Consider the following 20,209-nt stretch of genomic DNA (forward strand, 5'->3'; position numbering starts at 1 on the left):
GTGATCTGTTGACGTGGGCGTCCATTGGCGTGTTCGTGTCGTTGTTGGCGTTGGCGTCTGTTGACGTGGCCGTCCGTTGACGTCGTGGGGCATGTCGTGGTCCGTGGGCGTGGTCATGGTGGTTGTGTGTTGATGTGGTCGTCCCTCACGGTCCATTTTCGTCGCCTCAACCTCACCGGGGCTCATTTGCTTGCTGACATGGCGTTGCCGCGTTGTTGTTGACGTGGTTGTTGTTCGTGGTCGACGACGTTTGTGGGCAGTGGTGGCCACAGGTGACCATGGTGACGTGGCGTGGGTGGGTAGCGGGCGCGCATTTACGAGGAGCGGGGACGTTGGTGGTGGTGGGAGGAGAGAGGGTTGTGTTTGGACAAGCATGAAAGCCGTTGCCAAACAAACAACAAACTGGATTCCGGTTGTGCATTCCATTTTTGCCAATCCGGGGACCATTCTGGTCACAATTCCGGAATGCCGAAATTCCACCAGAATGGTAAAGCACCAGAATGAAGAAAATAGCAGGACTCCCTGCCAAATTTCATTCCTCTGGAATCCACCAGAATCCACAGGAATGACCAGAATCCTGCAGGAATTAGGGGGGCACTGATAAGACCTCGTAATCTCTCCCAAACACCAGTAGAATATGAGCACCACAAAGGAAGGTGTCTAGGTGGAGAACAGAGATGATACGCTGGCTGTTTCTGTATGTGTCAGGCTTGACCTTCCACATACCCGTCTCAGGGTCAGGCCTTGCACCGACATGTTTAAACCATTCAACGAAGGCACAGGAGTATGTCTTCACATCATGGGTAAATGAGAAGAGAAGGTTGACCCTGACCACACTCATCCCCTGAATTCCGGGCTTGTCTTCATCGTCGACAACCAGCACACAGTCATATCGCAGCCCTTGCTTCTGCCATGAAGGGGTTGAACGGATGTGTTCAGTCCTCATGCCCCTGATGCTGGACTTGTCGCTAGGTGCATAGAATGTGGCGACCGCGGAATGGAACACCGAGATTTTGCTGGATGGGTGAGGACATTGTTGTAGGGGAACATTGGCTGACGAGGTGCCATCATTTGTGTGTAGTTGGTCATAAAGGAAATGTTGGGTGAGCTCAATGAGCTCTGGGTGCTGGATATGTTGAGCCAGGTCCTTGAGGCCGCGAGGATAGGTATGTGCTATAACAAAGAAACCAAGGTAAATGGCAAGCCTCAGAAAATAGTAACTGTGAACACGCACCTCTAGTCCTAGCAAGGGTAACGTTCCCAGCTACATATTCATCAATCACTCCCACATCGCCATCGTCGTCAGGGATAAGGACTGGTTTTGGGGGTGGCACATGAGTTGGAGGTAACATGGCATGTGTGACGAAATCAGCACAAGTGCAGATGAGCTTGTCAAGGCGTTGGTTAGTGAGCAACATGTGGCCAAGGGCCTCATATCGATTAGAGCGGCGCCACAGCCTCTTGACGGCAGTGATGTGGCAAGATTCAGTGATAGATGAGCAGAGTCCTCCAGGAGCACCGAACTCCTGGATCTGCTTGATTAGGTGGACAAGGGAGTGTTGACGAGGGAGGTTGAAGCCAGTTGGATGGACACCGGGACACTGGATGTGCGAAAGATCTCGCGATGGGTATGGAACCTCTTGATGGCTGCCTCAAGCTCCTGGAGTGAATCCTCTGTGATATCAGCTCAGCGGGCGATGTAGCATGCATCCAGAAATGCGGAAATGCACTGCACCATTTTGGTGGGTACAAATCCTGATATAGCTGGCAGGTAAACCTATAGGTTGAAGTCAGGAAGATGGTAGGTGATGTTGTGCTTAAGACTTACCTTCATCAATGCCTTGGAGTCATCTCCCATCCATTGCTTGAAACGTCGGCCATGAGGGAAGCAGTGGATACCAGGGAATGCAGGTGCTGCTGCGATACTAAACTTTGCTTTAGAAAACTTGTAGTGTTGTCCAAATAAAAACTTACCGACGGTCAATTTGATCTAAGATCTCGTTAGTGCACACCTCACCATGTTCAAGGTACAGGTAGTTGCCAACCCATTGAACGAGGTGGTCCTTGAAAGTCCCCTTGATGAGCTGGTGCAGCAGATCTGCAGACAACAGCTCATGGATGTCAGCTCGTGGAAAATGGTATGTAAATGGCTAAATGAGATTGTAAGTAACTCATGAATGATAAATATTGAACAGTCAACCCACCGTGATATCCTCATCAATGCCGTACTCATCCCATAATGTCCGAGAGTCCAACTCTTGGACCAATCCCTGCAAGATATACTTGTTCAGGATAGTCGAGTTCGTTTTGTTTAAAAAATGTGGTAGTGGTAAAGATTATGAATACAAATGGTAAATTCACACAATACAAATAAGTGACCGGAATTCAAAGCATCAAGTCAATTTTGAACTAATAACCGAAAGGCTTTACATTGTATCTATCAAAATTAGCAATTCCGGCAGGATTTCAGTATGGGATGCCAAAAACTTGAGGTACAAAAATGTCTGATCGGGCAAGTCAGTGGGATCAGTGACGGAAATAGGGTTGCTTGCCCAGGCCGTCGCGAAAATAACCAGCAAGTCAGAAAATTTCAACAAATCATTACATACCTCGCAGATCCCCGTAGGACTTGGCATCTCCAGGTATAAAAGCTCTGGAACTTTTAACCCAGTCATATCCTTCTCTCCTCTTCCTAGGGTGTCGTAATGCCACTCCTCCCTATGTTTTATTTTTCATGCACCCTTATTTGTCAAAAGCATTGAACATGTGCTATCCACCCATTCATCTCAGGTATTTTGTTCATCATTGACCATGCCAAAAAATCCCTTATTCTCCTCAGCAGTTCCTTCTGTGTCAAGTCAGGTCATACATCAATATAGCCTATTCAATTTGATGGACGTATTCAGTGACAATATTCCTTCTACCCACAAAAGCCCTGTTATCAGCCAACGCCATGCCAGGTCTATCCTCTCAAGCATAGGCCAGTACTCAAGGTGGTACAGCTTATATAATCTGGTGGACGTATTCAGCAACAATATTCCTTCCACCCACAAACCCGATATCAGCCAACGCCATGCCAGGTGTATCCTCTCAAGCATGCCACAGCCTATATGATTTGGTGGGCATATTCAGCAACAATATTCCTTCTACCCACAAACCCGATATCAGCTTACAGCACACTATGTCTAGCCTCCAAGGTTTTGGCCCAGCAGCGAGCGGACCTCTTTGCTTTCAACCGATGCTTCGTCATCAACATATTCGCTGCTATGTGTAATTGTGTATCCCCCAGCTGTCACCCGTTGTCGTCTGGGGCCGTTGCGAGAGGTGCACAGCACCTCGAGGACCTGTGTTTCTTTTTAATGAGTGCAAGGGGGTGGCGGAATGTGGAAAAGAGACCAACACTCGTTATTTTTTTTTCAGGGTTCTGCCTGACACCCCCCCACCATTACCTTCCTAATGAAGTATGTTTTTCCCACACTCATTTTTTTCTTTTTTTTTGAATTCAAAATATTTCCATGTAACAAGTCAACTGCGCACAGGCGGTTGGCCGTAAACTAAGTTTAAGCTAAGTCGAGTCCACTGAAGATGCATATAACGGGCCTGTGCTAGCATGATATTGAAAAAGCTTGTTTAAAGACGGATCATCCTGGGTAAGTAGCTACACTGACGGCTACTGACGGTACAGAATGAGAGGGCATTTCTTCATTACTGTGCATGTGATAAATCTTCAAAAGTGACTCTTTAATGTGTAGGCCGAGAAAGAAAGTGAAGCGTCCGAGTGGTGTAACTCATTCAGAGAAGGAAGAGGCACTTGGCCTGGGGCGGCGTGGGGAGTGTAGGGTGTGTCGACGTAGGTGATAGTACTCTTGGTTTGGACCGTCCGTGTCCGAAGCTGGAATGTTGCTGCCCTTCAAAATCTGAAAATTGATGGGGTGTCACTTTTTTTTTTCGGCCTTCGGCCGGACACCCCCCCTCCTACCCTTGGTGCGGGATCCACGTCCCGCTACCCCCTTGAATGAGTGTTTGTCTTTTGGATATTCAGAATGTATGGCCTGGTACTGACATTTTTTTCAAAGATTTGTATGCTTTTTCTCAAGTTTTGGCCCCGCGGCGAGCGGACCACTGGCCCAGAGTCAAAGCCTCGTAGTCAAGTGAAGAAGGCCTTGTGTCAAACAAAGGATGGCTTTGAGGTGAGCAGTGCGAAGCACTGTGACGCTGGGCTTTTTTCAAATACAATGCAAGTCGTTCATCTTTTCAATAATGTGTGGATGATACTTACCAATCTATCAGAGTTCTCGTGTGCTCGTAGACTCGCTGCAATTGCTATTGTCGACCATTGCCTACATCTGGCATCTTGACTATATATACCAACGTCCACCAAACGGGGGTACGTTGAGTCTGCAAAGGTATGTTAGTGTCCACGAACGTTCAAGCAAGCAAGACTGAATTACTTTTAGCCTGCCCTTGTCCTCCTTTCACTTTATCAACAGCCACCGCCATCCTACATGTCCCTAGGCACGAAAACGATATATTGTCTTCCGCAAAACACATGTGCACCGATGCGAATTGGATGCGAACACGATGAATTTTTTATTCAACCCTTCCCCACTTTTGCACAATGTCCCGGCGTGCACCGAGTCCATGCCCTGAAACGATGTATCGTCGTCCGTGAAACGGACGCCCACCACCCTCCAGCCTCCGAAATCCCTCCTCGAGTTTTCCGACTGCTCCACATGACCCTGCACGCTCGGCGTTGCCCCCAAGACGACATATCGTCTTCCGCAAAATGGTGGCATGCCCCTCTCCAGCTTCTAGATTCGTTCAGAGTCATCACCGTCTTGCCTTCCCTCAACGCAATCCATCGACTTCCGGCGGTCACTATATGGGCACGACGTGGTCTTCCCGGAACTCTTCTCTTATTTTTAATCGACGTTGTGGGCTGGAACGACTGTCAATTTGTGGAGATATAGCAAATGGTTCAATGTACCATTGTCATTCAATTATTTCCTTGCGTCGCCACGTCCTCCCAAGCTTCCCAGGATGTATCAACGTCCGAGAAATCTGCGTGGGATGTCGTCGATGTTTTGCCATATGGGCGTGTCGTAGGTTTCGGAAATAGGTGGGTTCTGCATTGCTTTCAGTGCTGAGGAGATTACTTACATTTTTTAAGTAGGTTGTTGCCACCTTCCGAAGGTTTAGTACCCTAGCCGCCCTTCACGCAAGTCCGTCGTGGAGTTGTGACGAGTCTAGTGTCGGAATTTAAAAGTAAGTCGTAAGCCTTTGTTGTTATACGACCATCTATAGACTTACCTTTGATATTTAGCGTTTGAATTTTTGTTTTGCCACGTTATTGCCGCCAATCCACGCCGAGGTTCTTCAAGATGTATCGACATCCGCCAAATGTACTAGGGACGGCGTTGATGTCTCGAAAACATGCCGCCCGTTGAAATATGAGTGAGTTTTACCAGCCTACCCTCCTAGGCTGGAAAACGATATATCGTCTTCCGCGAAACGTGGATCACGCTGATTTTTTTATTCAATCGTTTCCCACCACTCCAGGCCTTAAAACGATGTATTGTCATCCGCAAAACGGACGCGCACCACCCTCCAGCCTCTGAAACACATCACCTCCGATGTATTATCCTACCTCGACTTTTTCCGACTGTTCGACAACGTTCTGCACCCCTCCTGGTCCCAAGACGACGTATCGTCGTCCGCAAAACGGTAGTGCGCCACCGTTTAGTTTCAGGAACCCTTCAACGTCGCCATCGATCCGCCAGGCTTCGGCACGAGGTACAGCCGTTCGGACTGTCCCACAACGTCCTGCACCCCTTGGTCCCAAGACGACGTATCGTCGTCCGCAAAACGGTCGTACGCCACCGTTCAGCTTCAGGAATCCTCCAACCTAGCCACGATTTACAGCCGTTCACTAAAGACACGTCGCCGCATGCCAAAGTTCGCTTCTCCAAAGCCCGCCACGACGTATCGACGTCCGCCAAACCTGTTTGGGACGTCGTGGAATTGGCCGCATGTTGTAACCCTTGGATATAGGTGAGTTCTGGTTTCCTTTACTGCTGATGTGATTACTTACTTTTTTGGAAGGTCGTTTACGTGCGTGACCATTGCGAAGGTTTCCCGGCATTTGCAACGTCCGTAGCCGCCTTCAACACGAGTCCGTTGTTGAGTCTACTGTCGACTTTTCAAAGTAAGTCGTTGACTTTTGTTGTTATGCGAGTATCCACGGACTTACCTTTCACATTTAGCCGTTTGAAGCTTTGTTTCGCCACGAAGTTATCGCCGCCAATCCACGCCAAGGTCTTCAGGACGTATCAGCAACGTCCGCCAAACGTGCTGGGTACGGCGTTGATCTTCTTCAAACATGCCGTGCGTTGTACCTTTCAAATTTGAGTGAGTTTTACGTTGTTAGAGTGCTAAGTGATTACTTACTGCTTTTGAAGGTCGTTGACGCTCGTGATTGCTTCGCCGTGTTTGCTACATCACTCACTAAACTATAAGTGTCTTCCGCGTCAGTTCATTGTTAACTTCTAATGCATGAACTTCAAAGTAAACGTTAGTAAGCGTTAGTTTTGCCGTTATGCGGGTATTCACACACTTACCTCTCAAATCTAGCCATTCCAACTTGTGGTTGCAAAAGTCTCTGCATTTTCGTGCTTGTCAGTAAGTTTTCTGCTTTTAGGTAAGTTTCTGATTTAGCGTGTTTCACGAAGTTGGCAAGAAGAAGAAGCCATTGTTTGGTTTTGTTAGACTTGGTAGGTAGAACTCGTTTGTCGTCGATAGGAATTTTATGGGGAGGTTCCGCTGGTCCGTTGTACGTTGTAGTGAAAATATGACGAAAAAACATCGAAAACTTACCACTTTTCACAGCTGACCTCGAATCGCCTTTTTAACTTTAAATGGCTGCATTCTCGTTGGTCCGGCAGCTACTCGGAATGTGAATTGACACGCAGACAATTAGATTGTTGGACGCGATGTGATGTCATGCAACACGACCACATGACCATTTCGTTGAACATGCACGTGGTCAAACAACGCGATTGCCGCATGTTTTAACTTTTACCAGCCACCTCAACCAGAATTTCTTCAAACGGCGTTAGGCCAACCTCAAGAAATGTACCCAGTCCAGTACAATCGCATGCCCGCAGCACCCCCGCAGGGCCCTTCACGTCGTCACCCACTCACAAATGCTCCAGTCAACCACCACAAGCCTGTCAACCACCAAGAACCACCAAAACCTCCTCCAAAGGCTCCATCGTCGCCGCCGTTGCCTAGGCAGAACAGCAAGACGACGCCACCCTCGCCACCTAAGATTATCACTGACCAGTCGGGGAGACTCCAGTTCAACCGTGTGGGGTTTCTCGGCGAGGTCTGTTCTCCTAATTTCCTTTTTCTAAATACGAACTAGAATCTATTTTAGGGTGGTTTTGCGAGAGTATACGAAGTCAAGGACGTACGCGGACACCGACTAGCGTGCAAGGTCGTCACCAAGTCTTCACTCAAAACGAAAAAGGCGAAAACTAAAGTAATTACTCTCTCTCTGTTACCTCAGAACGCTCAACTAACACACGCCCTCAGCTTTACGCAGAAATTAAGATTCACAAATCCCTACAGCACCCCAACATCGTTAATTTTCAAGAATGCTTCGAAGACGATGACAACGTCTACATGACTCTCGAACTTTGCCCCTCTGGTTCCCTCATGGACATGCTCCGCCGCCGTCGCCGCTTCTCCGAGCCAGAGTCCCGCTTCTTCATGGTCCAGCTCATCGGTGCCTGCCACTACATGCACGCCCACCAGGTCATCCACCGCGACCTCAAGCTCGGCAATTTGTTCCTCGACGGGAACATGAACATCAAGGTGGGCGACTTTGGCCTCGCCGCACTCATCGAGAACCCTGGGGAGAGGAAGAAGACCATTTGCGGCACCCCAAATTATATCGCACCCGAGGTGTTGTTCGACACTGCGAACGGACACAGCTTCGAGGTTGATACATGGTCTATTGGCGTCATCTTGTACACACTCGTCGTCGGCCGTCCTCCCTTCCAGACCAAAGACGTCAAAGCCATTTACAAGTAAGCTTTTCGATTTAATTCTTGATTTCCCATTTTGATGTGTGACTTCAGGCGCATCCGCGACAACGAATACGAATTCCCCACAGACCGCGTCATCTCCGGGGCAGTTCAACACCTCATCCAACAAATCCTGACTCCCAATCCCTCACAACGTCCAACCCTGCACGAAATCGTCGACCACGCATTCTTCACACAAGGCCCCGTCCCCTCATACATCCCCACATCTGCACACGATGGCACCCCGGACTTTAGACACATATCCAAATCCGTGTCGGACACCAACTTGAAGCGCCTGAGAAAGTACGCGCTGTTGGACGAGGAGTACCCCATGGCGACGATGCCGGCTTCTGCGTCTGGAGGCATTGCAGCGAGCAAGAGCATCACCACCAGCATCGCACAGCAGGAGAAGGAGTTCCAGAAGGCCGTTCAGCCTGGCTCGCCTATCTCGGCACTGCTAAGCTCGGCGAGGCAGCCTTTGCTCATGGGCAATCCCACTGGACCCAGTGGTGCGGCTTCCAGTGCGCGTGAAAACCAGTTGTTGAGGAAGTTGCAAGCGGTGAAGGAGAGCCCGTTGGGCAGGAGAACTGTTACACGTGGACTTGACGGAGGGATTGTGGAAGAAGAGGGCGGACTGCGGAAGAGAAGGATGGAGGAGGACGAACAGGAGGAGGAGGAAGCGAGGCTGAGGAAAAAGGAGTTGGAGGCGCAGAAGGCGCGGATTGTTGCGCAGATGGCGCCTGTTAGGGAGGAGTATGAGGGGGAGCAACAACCTGTCCAGCAGCCTAGGAAGGAGAAGGAGAGGGAAAGGCATGTGGGTGCTATGGGGAGAGAGAACGTTCCTCCTCCGTCTGTGGCGTCTGGACCGAGTATGCAGAGGAAGGATGTTGTGAGGAAAGAGGACCGTGTTAGGGTTGGTGTTGGGAGGGAGAAGGAGAACCTCCCGGTGACGACAGGTCGGTGCTTCTCAGCCCTACTTCTTCTTTCCCCTTGCTGACTCGCTGATAGCCCCTCCGACTGCAGCCCTTCCACCCCCCAAACCAAATGGATTCGACGCAGCTGCCCACATCCTCTCCATTGCCTTTGACGCCAAAGCTGCAGGGAAAGTATTCCGCACCCCAGATGCGCACCTGCCCCTTCCTGAAGAGAAGGTGTTCATCGTCAGTTGGGTGGACTACTGCAATAAGTATGGCATGGGATACGCACTGACGGACGGGAGCGTCGGAGTCCATTTCAACGATAGTACCAGTTTGGTGTTGAGCCCCGATAAAGTGTACGTCTTCGTCCTTGTTGGTTGGTTCCAGATATTGATGATGCGGTTTCTGCAGACACTTCGACTACGTCACCTCCAGGCGACACGGAACGATATTCGTGCGCAAGTCCTACACGGTGGACACGTACCCGGACGAGCTGAAGAGCAAGGTGTACCTGCTGAAACACTTTGAGCGGTATATCATGGATAGGCTGTACGGCGAGTACGAGTATACCTTTGAGGATGTGGGCAGGCAGAAGGGGATGGAGTGGGTGCAGAAGTATTTGAGGATGAAGCATGTTATCGTGTTCAAGCTGAGCCATGAGGTTCTCCAGGTTTGTTTGTTCCCCCCCTTCTTCTTTCTGAGTTTTGGATATTGATGAGGCGCAGTTCAACTTCTACGACCACTCCAAGCTCATCCTCTCCTCCCATGGACTCTTGGTCACCCATATTGACAAGCACTACAAGATGACGCGGTGGACGTTGAGCGAGATCATTGCACAATCCCTTTCTCCTCCGTCGAACCAGGACCCGGAGCAAGCGAAGTTTGTACAGCGCTTGGTTGATAAGCTGAAGTATTGCAAGGAGGTTTTGGTGAGCATAAGGACGGCCAGTGCTAGTGGGGGGGCGATTGAAGAGAGTGAGGCGATGGGAGAGGCGCTCGTCAACAATGCGGAGGTGGAGATGGGCACCAAGTCTTCCAAGGTTTCCCTCCGTTGAGATGGGTGGAGATGTCCGATGACGATGTTAGGTCGTTGGCGGCCAAGGTGCTGGAGGCTCTTCCATTCAGGTGGTCGTGCGTTCAGGCTCAAGTTCAAGTCCTCAGAGTCAAGTTCGAGTCAAGTTTTTATTCTCGGTTTTCTATTTATTCCATGGGTGCAAGCGCAGGCTTCAGCTTATGTCAGATACCTACCCATCCATCCCCAGCTTCCCTTTTCCCCCTTCATTTTATTGCTCTCGATCGCAGCTAGTGTATTATTCCCAGTGGTTGAAGTAGTTGACATTTGCTCCCCCCATCCGACTCATCGCAGTTGATCCAGATATTTTTTGCTCCTCCTCCCCCTTCTCCTCACGCATACCAACCACTTCACGCAACGCATGTTTTTCTTCAATGTTTAATTGATGTTCTGCTATCGAGTACTACGTTGAAGGAATTTGGAGAGGTTCTAAAAAAGGAAGTATCTGGGTTGCACATTGTTCGAGAACAGCCATGAGCTTGAGCCTGTGTTGGGACTCCTCGCAAGGATTTTCGTGTCATGTGCACCGACGCCTTTCAGCCTTACACGTTTCTTGCAGCGTATTTGTCTGCACATCGTTCGCCTTGAAGCTTGAAGTTTGCAGGCCGCTTATCGAACCAATCTCAGGTAAGCACTTTTGCGAGAACAGCCATGAGCTAGAGGTGCTCAAACTCCTTGCAAAGTTCATGGCATGCGCGGGACGATGATCTCCTTTCAGCCTTATACGTTCCTCGTATCGTATTTGCCTGCACATCGTGCGCCTTGAAAGTTGCAGGCCGCTTGAAGAACCTTATCGAACCAACCTCAGGCTCAGGTAAGTACTTTCGAATTCCAAGTTGTGGCGAGTTAATTCTTACGGTAATGCTTGCTTACCCGCAGCAATGGTTAGGCGGGGATGTTCTTCTTCTCTATCCATTCTCTGATATTAGCAAGTGTACGAGGCGGGGTTGAACCAAAGATACAATGCCAAGCGAAATCAATGTCGTGCGCTTCTGGTGGACTCGCTGTGGGGTCGACCACAACGGCTATATAACTCGAGCCGTTTCCTATAGGCATTGTCGCACTTCGCTGAGGATGTAGGGGCTGTATACGCCTCCATAGGAGAATATTGGGTCGACACCGCTCCTAACGCTCTGAATCATCTTGGAATAGACACAGCTTCGAAAGAAAGGTGCGCATGGTAGGCAGAGCACCAAGCACGTCGCTCTATGGTGAGGAGCCCAATGTCAGTCTCGGAAACAGATAGTGAGTACGTTCTCTATCCACGAGCGAACATACACATAATCTCTTTTTTTCGAATTAGCCTCCTTTTTCATCCGAACTGTCTCGCGGCAGTCAAAGCTTGGCACAAAAAGACAGAATGCTGCCATTCTTCTCGCTGCCAAGGATTTACCGTCATGCTGGCGAAGTCGCTTCTCCTTTGCATTTTGGCTGCTTCCCCGATTCTCGCTGCCCCCCAGGGGCCTGCGGCCACAACGTCGACGACTTCTGTCACTCACACCTCGTCGTCTTCCTCCTCGTCGACTTCCTCCTCCAAACCGCTGACCACCTCATCGACCACTGTCAGCACCTCGTCGACACCGTCATCCACTAGCTCATCCAGTTCAACATTTAAAAGCTCGTCATCCACGACGTCATCCACCAGTTCAACCAGCTCGACCTCTAAATCCTCCTCGACATCATCTACCAGCTCCACCTCCAAAATCTCGTCGTCCTCAACCTCTTCTTCATCTAAAACATCGTCACCCACAACCACATCTCCCTCAACTACGTCAACCACCTCGAGTACTACCACGACTAGCAAGACCACTACTAGGACCACTACCACAGTGACATCGACTCGAACTGTCACTTCTGGAATAAGCGTCACAACCACTACGACTTCAAGTACCACTACGACTCCGACTACTGGTCCGATCACTGTCACCGTTACAGCCACGACCACAATCCCCATTACTACCACGGCCCGCCGCACTACCACAGTGACCTCAATCCGAACCGTCACCTCCGGAATAAGTGTCACGACCACTACTACTCCCAGCACTGCTACGACTCCGACTACTGGCCCAATCACTGTTACCGTCACGTCTACGACCACAGTCCGAAATACATCCACTACGCATATTATAACGGCCACCCCTACTCCTACTGGTTTCCAAATCCATAACAACTTCAGCAATAAGTGTATGGACGTTGCGGGTAACATCCGGCAGAATGGAACTCCGGTTCAGATGTACGTTTTTTTGCCTCGGACTTCTCTTCGTGATTTTGATTTACTTTCTTGGTTTAGATCCGACTGCAATGGCAGTTCATCTCAACGATGGATTATCGCTAGAGGCGTCACGAGGGTTCAACTTGCAGGCACGAACTTCTGCTTGAATGCTGGCATGTGTAAGTTCCCTCGTTTACAACTTCCATTTTGCCCTTGTAAGCTAATGTTGCATGGGTTCTAGCGAACGTCTTCGTCAATGGCGACCAGTTGAATATCCGGCGGTGCATCGACTCTATCCCAGCTCAACTATGGGATTATACGAACCAGAATCAGATCATGCTAAAAGCGACAGAGGCAGGAGGGAGTATGTCCTCTTCGTTTCAATTTGTGTTCATTCAGAAATTTAACACCCGTCAGACCCTCAATGCGTTGATTGGCCCTTCAACAAAACTCAACTGCAAACCTACCAATGCCTCAATGTCGGAATTCCGAACGAGATCTGGACCATTACCAACACTACTACGTCTTAAAGGGCAGCGGATATCTAGGAGGGTACTTCGTTACAGAGATATGGACTCAATTAGCGAATTAGCTCTCCTGTTATCTTGTTTTGCCTTCTAAGTATCAAGCACGTTGCAGCTGTTCCAAAAAAGGAAGTATCTGGGGTACAAGGCTTTTTTGTTCGAGAACAGTGATGAGCTCGAGCCTGTGGCAAAAATTTCGTGTCATGTACGCTGACGGTGATCAGTTCCTTTCAGCCTTACATAGTTCTCGTAGTGTATTTGCCTGCACATCGTGCGCCTTGACGTTTGCAGACTGAAAAACCTTTTCGAACCAACCTCAGCTTAGTAAGCACTTTCGAACTCCAAGTTGGGCGAGTTAATTTTGCTGTACTACTTTACCCTCAGCAAGGGAGGTTTTCTCTGACTGGCGAGTGCGGGACTCCGACGTGGACAAGTGGTTGAACCAAGCCTTATGTGAATCGTGGAGTCCAAGTGGAGTCTCTCGTGCGACGAGTTGAAGAGGGTCCCGGAGAAGTCCAACATGCGGGTAAGTACTTTTGAACTTCAAAACGAGTGACTTCAGCTTTACGGTGCCATGGCAGAGATTGGACGAAAGCCTTGGATGGAACTTAAAAATGAGCGACTTCAGGTTTACAGCTTTTGTTCGAGAACAGTCATGAGCTCGAGCCTGTGGCAAACGTTTTGTGTCATGTACGCCGACGGTGATCACTTCCTTTCAGCCTTATACGGTCCTCGTAGCCTATTTGCCTGCACATCGTGCGCCTTGAAGTTTGCAGACTGAAGAATCTTTTCGAACCAAGCTCAGGTAAGTACTTTCGACCGCCAAGTTGGGCGAGTTAATTCTTACTGTACTACTTGCTTACCCTCAGCAATGGTTAGGCGGGGAAGTTTCTGTTTCCCGATTGGCGAGTGCGGGGCTTTGACGTGGACAAGTGGTTAAACCAGGCCTTGTGTGAATCGTGGAGTCTCTCGTGCGACGAGAAGAGGGTTTTGGAGAGCTAATCCAACATGCGGGTAAGTACTTTTGAACTTCAAAACGAGCGACTTCAGCTTTACGGTGCCATCGCAGAGATTGGACAAAGCCTTGGATAGAACTTCAAAATGAGCAACTTAAGGTTTACAGCATCATCGGAGAGATTGGACGAAAGCGTTGCTTCTCTAGATGGCTGCGAGATTCACAAGTGTTCGAACAAACTTGTCCCTCTCCAATGCGGCGCGCGTGCAATGTCCTTGTTGGCTTACTAGTAACCTTTCACATCATGCTGAAAAGCGTGTAGTCAAAGGAACCAATCGGTACGTCCAAAAAATGTCAAGTTGGGCGATTCAACTTTGAACGGCGTCCGTAGCAGGGATCAAACTGGGAGGCTATGCTTCCCCGACTCTATCCATTAGTTTTGATATTGACAAGTGTACGAGGCGGGGTTGAACCAAAAATACAAGGCCCCTCCCTCTAATGCCAAGCGAAATCAATGTCGTCACACCCGCCGCTTCTATGTGGACTCGATCGGACGCTCTGGGGTCTACCACAACGGACTGAATACGGCTTGAGAAGACCGTATTAATACGGCGGCTCTTCAAGCCGTATTCAAAAGATTGAATGTGACTCGAGCCGTCTCTGCTGAGGATTCAGGGGCTGTATACGCTTCCATAGGAGAATATTGGGTCGACGCCGCTCCTAACGCCTCTGAATCATCTTGGAATAGACACAGCTTCGAAAGAAAGGTGCGGGCAAGGTGTGCATGGTGGGCAGAGCACCAAGCACGTCGCTCTATCATGAGGAGCCCAATGTCAGTCTCGGAAACAGATAGTAAGTGCGTTCTCTATCCACGAGCGAACATACATATAATCTCCTTTTTTCGAATTAGCCTTCTTTTCTCCTCCGAACTGTCTCGCGGCAGTCAAAGCTTGGCACTCAATTCCCAGATAAAAAAGAGAGGATTGTGCCATTCTTCTCGCTCCCCAGGATTTACCGTCATGCTGGCGAAGTCGCTCCTCCTTTGCCTTTTGGCTGTGGCCCCAATTCTCGCTGCCCCCCAGGGCCCTGCGGCCACAACGTCGACGACTGCTGTCACTCCCACCTCGTCGTCTTCCTCCTCGTCTTCCTCCTCCTCTAAACCGCCGACGACCTCATCGACCACTTCCAGCACCTCGTCTACACCGTCATCCACTACCTCGTCCAGCTCAACCTCTAAAAGCTCGTCTTCCACGACGTCATCCACCAGCTCAACCTCCAAATCATCCTCGACGTCGTCTACCAGCTCAACTAGCTCAACCTCCAAATCCTCCTCGACGTCATCCACCAGCTCAACTAGTTCAACCTCCACATCCTCCTCGACATCATCTACCAGCTCAACTAGTTCAACGTCCAAGTCCTCCTCCACGTCATCCACCAGCTCGACCAGCTCCACATCATCTACCAGTTCAACTAGTTCAACCTCCAAATCCTCCTCGACATCATCTACCAGCTCCACCTCCACATCCTCGTCGTCCTCAACCTCTTCCTCAACCTCTTCTTCATCTAAAACGTCGTCATCCACAACCACATCTCCATCAACTACGACAACCACTTCGAGTACTACCACGACTAGCCAGACCACCACCCGGACCACTACGACAGTGACGTCGACTCAAACTGTCACTTCTGGAATAAGCGTCACAACCACTACGACTCCAAGTACCACCACAACTCCGACTACTGGTCCAATTACTGTTACCGTCACAGCCACGACCACAATCCCCACTACTAGCCAGACCACCACCACTACCACGTCCAGAACCACTACTACAGTGACGTCCACTCGAACTGTCACTTCTGGAATAAGCGTTACAACTACTACGACTCCGAGTACCACTACGACTCCCACTACTGGTCCGATTACTGTTACTGTTACAGCCACGACCACAATCCCCACCACTAGCCAGACCACCACCACTACCACTTCCAGAACCACTACCACAGTGACGTCGACTCAAACTGTCACCTCTGGAATAAGCGTTACAACTACTACGACTCCAAGTACCACTACGACTCCGACTACTGGTCCGATCACTGTTACCGTTACAGCCACGACCACAATCCCCACTACGACCACGGCCCGCCGTACTACTGTAACAGTCACCTCAATCCAAACCGTCACCTCCGGAATAAGTGTCACGACCACCACTACTCCTAGTACCACTACGACTCCGACTACTGGCCCAATTACCGTTACCGTTACGTCTACGTCCACAGTCCCAAGTACAACCACTACGCGCAAGACCGTCACGGTGACAACGACCCAAACCTTTACTTCTGGAGTCAGTATCACGACTACCAGTACCTCGACTCCAGTTACCACCACAACTCCTACCACAGGGCCGGTTACGATCACCGTCACGCAGTCGACTACAATCCCCACTACAGTCAAAACTCAGACTACGGTCACGGTTACGGAAACTCAGACCGTCACCTCTGGGATACCGGTCACGACAACGAGTACCACCACCACGACACCCACAACTACCCCTACGACAGGCCCAGTCACGGTTACTACCACCACGACATCCACCATACCAATCACAACCACTAAGCGTAGGACTACAACGATTACAACAACGGTCACATCTGGTCAAACCACTTCTACTACCAGTACAACCACAGCCACTACCACCAACACTTCTCTGCCGGTTACGGTCACGGTTACTATCACCGCCACCCCTACTCCTACTGGTGTACAAATCCATCCGAACTTCAATAATAGGAAGTGTATGGACGTCGCGGGTAACAGACGGCGGAATGGAACTCCGGTTCAGATGTACGTTTTCTCACCTCTTCACCATTTCTGAGCTTGACTTCTTCGGTTTAGATTCGACTGCAACGGCAGTTCAGCTCAACGATGGAATATCTTCAGAGGCACGACGAGGGTTCAGCTGACAGGCACGAACTTCTGCTTGGATGCCGGCTTGCGTAAGTTGCTATCGCTTACGACTTCAATTGCCCTTGAAAGCTAACCTGAATATGGGTTCTAGCGAGTCAATTCCACAATGGCGAGAGGTTGAAGATCTGGCATTGCATTGATTCTATCCCAGCTCAAATATGGGACTTCACGAACCAGAATCAGATCAGGCTCAAAGCGACAGAGTCTAGAAGGCGTATGTCCTCTTCGTTTCAACTTGTTATTTCACAAACTTAACACCCGTTAGACCCTCAATGCGTTGATCTCCCCGATGGACAGACCTTCAACGGAAATCAACTGCAAATCTTCCGATGCTTCAATGGAAATCCCAACCAGATCTGGACCACTACGCCTTAAAGGGCAGCGGATATTCAGGAGGGTACTACGTTACAGAGATATGGACTCAATTAGCGAATTAGCTCTCCTGTTAGCTTGTTTTTTCCTTGTCTTTACTAATTTAACTAATGTCATTGTCATACTTTGCGATTGCTTCTCTCTCTTTTAAACCATGGTCTCTACCGCTCTTCAATTCGCATACGTTCGGGGAGTCGCAAGCTTTGTTCTCTGAGAACGACGATGTGTTCTCAACCGCGACTTGGAGCAAGTCTTCTCGACCCAATAGTTTATTCCATTACCCGCTTGAATTTTAGGTAACAGGGACTGAGCGGCCTGGCCTGTGCGACATATGAGGAGTATACAAACAAGAGTAGACAGCCCTTCGTACCTGTTGGATATCATTACGATCTTGCAGCGGCACCTTCTCAAGACGGTTGCCAGCTCCATCCACCAATTCGTATTCATACCCGAGGAGAATCAAGGCAGTGAGCAGCTTCATCTCCATTTTCGCAATTCTGACACCAACGCAGGGGTGACGACCTGATGTATCGTCAATTAGATGGGAAAAGATTTGGACATGAATGGACATACCAACACCCCACGCCAAATAGGCGAACGTTTCTTTCCGATCCTCTTCTCTTCCCTCGCTGTATCTCTCAGGATCAAACTTTTCAGGGTCGGTGTAGATGTTGGGGTTCATGTGGGCGTCACCATTACAATAAGCGAGAAAGTCGCCTTTTTTGATAATAGTATCGGCTAAAGGGATATCTTTCCCCAGATTCCGCCGCAGAGAAGTCATAGACATAGTAAGCCGGACAGTCTCGCGAATGACAAGTTCAAGTGCGGGTAATTCCTCCTCCCATGCGTGTAAGGGGATCGCCGCGAGTTGCTTATGCAGCGGTTCTTTGGATGTCCCGTTCGTGTGGTTTGCAACAAGGGCTTTCAGTTCGTTGATTACCTTATCTTTCCATTGAGGATGGGAGGCAAGGTGGAGCAGAATCCAACAGGCTAGGGGTATTGGTTAATAAAGGTGTTGGCCGTTGACGTCTCGGTACTTACAACCAGCACCCGTGTTGATCACGCCTGCGAATATAATGCTCATAACAACCTGGTTTAGATTAACAACTTGTATTGCACGGTACAGAAATGGCAGGACTCACGCTGACAATTGCTTCATTGGAATCACCATATGCAACAAGAAGGTCAATCGGGTCGGTAGACGGAGTTGGTGCATTGCGTCGGAGATAGACATAGTTGTATAACATTGTGAAGAGTTCCCTTGTCGCTTTTTCCTGAGTTTTCTTCGCGGGACTGGGCAGCCATGGAAGCAATAGAACCGTAGGTGTAGCGTTCTTCTCAATATTCCAGTAATGCTGTGTGAGGCGCTCGATGGCGTCCTTGTCGTCTGCCAATTCTCGACAAGCCCCCATCCGGACGGTCATTTGAAAGACAAGCTACGCGGAAAGGCATGAATTTCTCCACGAAGGTCAGAATGAAAGTTGGATTTACGTCATACAATTCCTTGAAAGGGTTGATGGTGCCCTCATTGCCCCAATCATTCATTCTACGATGAACATCGTCGAAGAGTACTGGTAGCACTGGATGAAGAAAAGTTAGTCGCATCATCCGCCGGTCTGTACGATCCGTACCTTCTACGACTCGGTCCTTCCGAAAGAGCACCGCCATTCGCTTGACAAGCTCGGCGTCTTTCACCCGGCCTTCCTTGGGCTGAACGCTAATATCGTCAATATTGGGAGCTCCACCCATCAAAATTCGATAGCCTTCATCGAGGCCAAGGCCCTTTTCATTGAAGAACATCTTTCGTGCCTCCTCGCCAGAAATTGCAACGACCCGGTGCTGTAAAAAAAAAAAGGTCAGTGAGAAGCACATATTACACAGTATACTGACTTGGAGAACATGGAACTGGAAATATCTCTTTCCAGAGGCAAAGTGATTCCGAAGAAAATCGTACCGCTTCGTAAAGAACGGCCACGCGGCGAGGATTGGAATGCCACCCAGATCGTAAACACCTCCCTTGGAAGAAGAGGGCGAGAGACGAATAGCGAGCGTGATTACGACACTAATGGCGAGTGCTAGAATGACAGCACTTTGTGAAGACCCCAGAATCGGGACCTCACTCAATGGATGAGCTTGCGTTGACATTGATAGAGTGGTTGGTGCGACGGTAGAGACATTGGCACAACGCTAGTGCGGCCCTTTTATTCGTAGAAGCCATGAACATTTTTTAGACTTCCCTGAGACCGTATCATTTGGAGTTGAAGCTGAAGGCGAGCGCGGTAATTTGGGATAAACTTCGGAACCTTTGCTTGGCATTATCATCCGAAATAAATAAACCACTTCTATTCTGCTCATCGATTCCTTTTGGATTCCTTCCTCACAACTTGCTCGCAACCTGTTCTCAGCTCAACAATCTCAGCGCCGACTTATCTGCCTCTGAAATTTTTGAGGCCTTTTAACAGACGGCGCTTTGAGTACTTAAACGTCTTTGCCGGGCAATCAAGCGGGGACCGAAGGTCCATTTTGATAACCATTGACTCCGCCGGCCCCCACTGCTTCCCATTGACGAGCTTCCCCTGAGCCTCCCTGATTATTTCCACAAGTTTCGCGGTGTCGTTAGCCCGCTTTGTGTCATGGCTTAAGCTGGATTTGTCACGACAAATGCGCAGTTGGCTTCCGACACGCTCATCCTGCAGTGGACTAACATATAGACGCGTATAGGCTGGCACCAGGGGCGATGAGTCGACTGCCATCTCATATCTGGTCCCATAGCACTATCAAAGTGGTACGTAACTTCTACTCAAGCGACGAGACCAGCATACAACGTTCGTACAGGGCTATTCTTACAATATCTCCCGTGAACTGTGCTACTCCTGCTCCTCTTGAGACGCGTTCTTCACTGAACTTTCCGTAAAGGGCTCGCTAATACAGTTCAGCCGACATGCCGAGATAAAGACGAGAGCCGAGGATCATGTTGGGATTATGGCGGCCTTGCTCACCAATTGTTTTGGGAACGCCGAAGGTAGCTAGTGCTTAACCCTCTAAAGACACGTCAAAATTATAAACTGAAACCCTACATTCGTTCTACTTGGTCCAGCTACGTCACGT

The 20,209-nt window shown here is 49.5% G+C and overlaps 7 protein-coding genes across 7 annotated transcripts; 4 read left to right on the forward strand and 3 right to left on the reverse strand.

Annotated features, from left to right (window-relative positions):
• Nucleotides 1-586: 586 nt before the first annotated feature.
• Nucleotides 587-3,256, reverse strand: LACBIDRAFT_331347 (uncharacterized protein; the record flags this gene model as incomplete). Its single annotated transcript, XM_001885749.1, has 10 exons — nt 587-1,173; nt 1,235-1,601; nt 1,736-1,777; nt 1,829-1,935; nt 1,975-1,990; nt 2,013-2,150; nt 2,205-2,270; nt 2,610-2,718; nt 2,929-3,012; nt 3,174-3,256. The coding sequence occupies 10 exons, from the start codon at nt 3,254-3,256 to the stop codon at nt 587-589; spliced, it is 1,599 nt and encodes a 532-aa protein (XP_001885784.1).
• Nucleotides 3,257-4,043: 787 nt separating this feature from the next.
• On the forward strand, nt 4,044-5,207 carry LACBIDRAFT_331348 (uncharacterized protein; the record flags this gene model as incomplete). The annotated part of the gene is made up of 5 exons (XM_001885679.1): nt 4,044-4,190; nt 4,291-4,387; nt 4,516-4,950; nt 5,032-5,119; nt 5,174-5,207. The coding sequence occupies 5 exons, from the start codon at nt 4,044-4,046 to the stop codon at nt 5,205-5,207; spliced, it is 801 nt and encodes a 266-aa protein (XP_001885714.1).
• Nucleotides 5,208-5,638: 431 nt separating this feature from the next.
• LACBIDRAFT_331349 (uncharacterized protein) lies at nt 5,639-6,664 on the reverse strand (the record flags this gene model as incomplete). Its single annotated transcript, XM_001885750.1, has 6 exons — nt 5,639-5,905; nt 6,002-6,071; nt 6,092-6,161; nt 6,251-6,317; nt 6,506-6,509; nt 6,618-6,664. The coding sequence occupies 6 exons, from the start codon at nt 6,662-6,664 to the stop codon at nt 5,639-5,641; spliced, it is 525 nt and encodes a 174-aa protein (XP_001885785.1).
• Nucleotides 6,665-7,153: 489 nt separating this feature from the next.
• On the forward strand, nt 7,154-10,395 carry LACBIDRAFT_191474 (uncharacterized protein; the record flags this gene model as incomplete). The annotated part of the gene is given in 8 exon segments (XM_001885680.1): nt 7,154-7,384; nt 7,436-7,540; nt 7,594-8,090; nt 8,142-8,660; nt 8,673-9,043; nt 9,111-9,360; nt 9,416-9,674; nt 9,730-10,395. The coding sequence occupies 8 exon segments, from the start codon at nt 7,154-7,156 to the stop codon at nt 10,057-10,059; spliced, it is 2,562 nt and encodes an 853-aa protein (XP_001885715.1). The 3' UTR covers nt 10,060-10,395.
• An 858-nt stretch (nt 10,396-11,253) lies between these two features.
• On the forward strand, nt 11,254-12,818 carry LACBIDRAFT_307038 (carbohydrate-binding module family 13 protein; the record flags this gene model as incomplete). Its single annotated transcript, XM_001885681.1, has 5 exons — nt 11,254-11,321; nt 11,380-12,309; nt 12,367-12,467; nt 12,530-12,652; nt 12,706-12,818. The coding sequence occupies 5 exons, from the start codon at nt 11,254-11,256 to the stop codon at nt 12,816-12,818; spliced, it is 1,335 nt and encodes a 444-aa protein (XP_001885716.1).
• Nucleotides 12,819-16,508: 3,690 nt separating this feature from the next.
• Nucleotides 16,509-17,104, forward strand: LACBIDRAFT_253220 (carbohydrate-binding module family 13 protein; the record flags this gene model as incomplete). Its single annotated transcript, XM_001885682.1, has 4 exons — nt 16,509-16,606; nt 16,658-16,758; nt 16,821-16,943; nt 16,995-17,104. Coding segments are annotated over 4 exons (432 nt in total), but the record flags the coding sequence as incomplete, so codon positions are not given.
• Nucleotides 17,105-17,370: 266 nt separating this feature from the next.
• Nucleotides 17,371-19,246, reverse strand: LACBIDRAFT_307040 (cytochrome P450; the record flags this gene model as incomplete). The annotated part of the gene is made up of 7 exons (XM_001885751.1): nt 17,371-17,421; nt 17,472-17,623; nt 17,675-18,091; nt 18,143-18,191; nt 18,244-18,537; nt 18,593-18,940; nt 18,992-19,246. The coding sequence occupies 7 exons, from the start codon at nt 19,244-19,246 to the stop codon at nt 17,371-17,373; spliced, it is 1,566 nt and encodes a 521-aa protein (XP_001885786.1).
• Between the last annotated feature and the right edge of the window lie 963 nt (nt 19,247-20,209).

The sequence above is a fragment of the Laccaria bicolor genome, genomic scaffold (assembly GCF_000143565.1).
Source record: "Laccaria bicolor S238N-H82 LACBIscaffold_33 genomic scaffold, whole genome shotgun sequence".
Lineage (NCBI taxonomy): Eukaryota > Fungi > Basidiomycota > Agaricomycetes > Agaricales > Hydnangiaceae > Laccaria > Laccaria bicolor.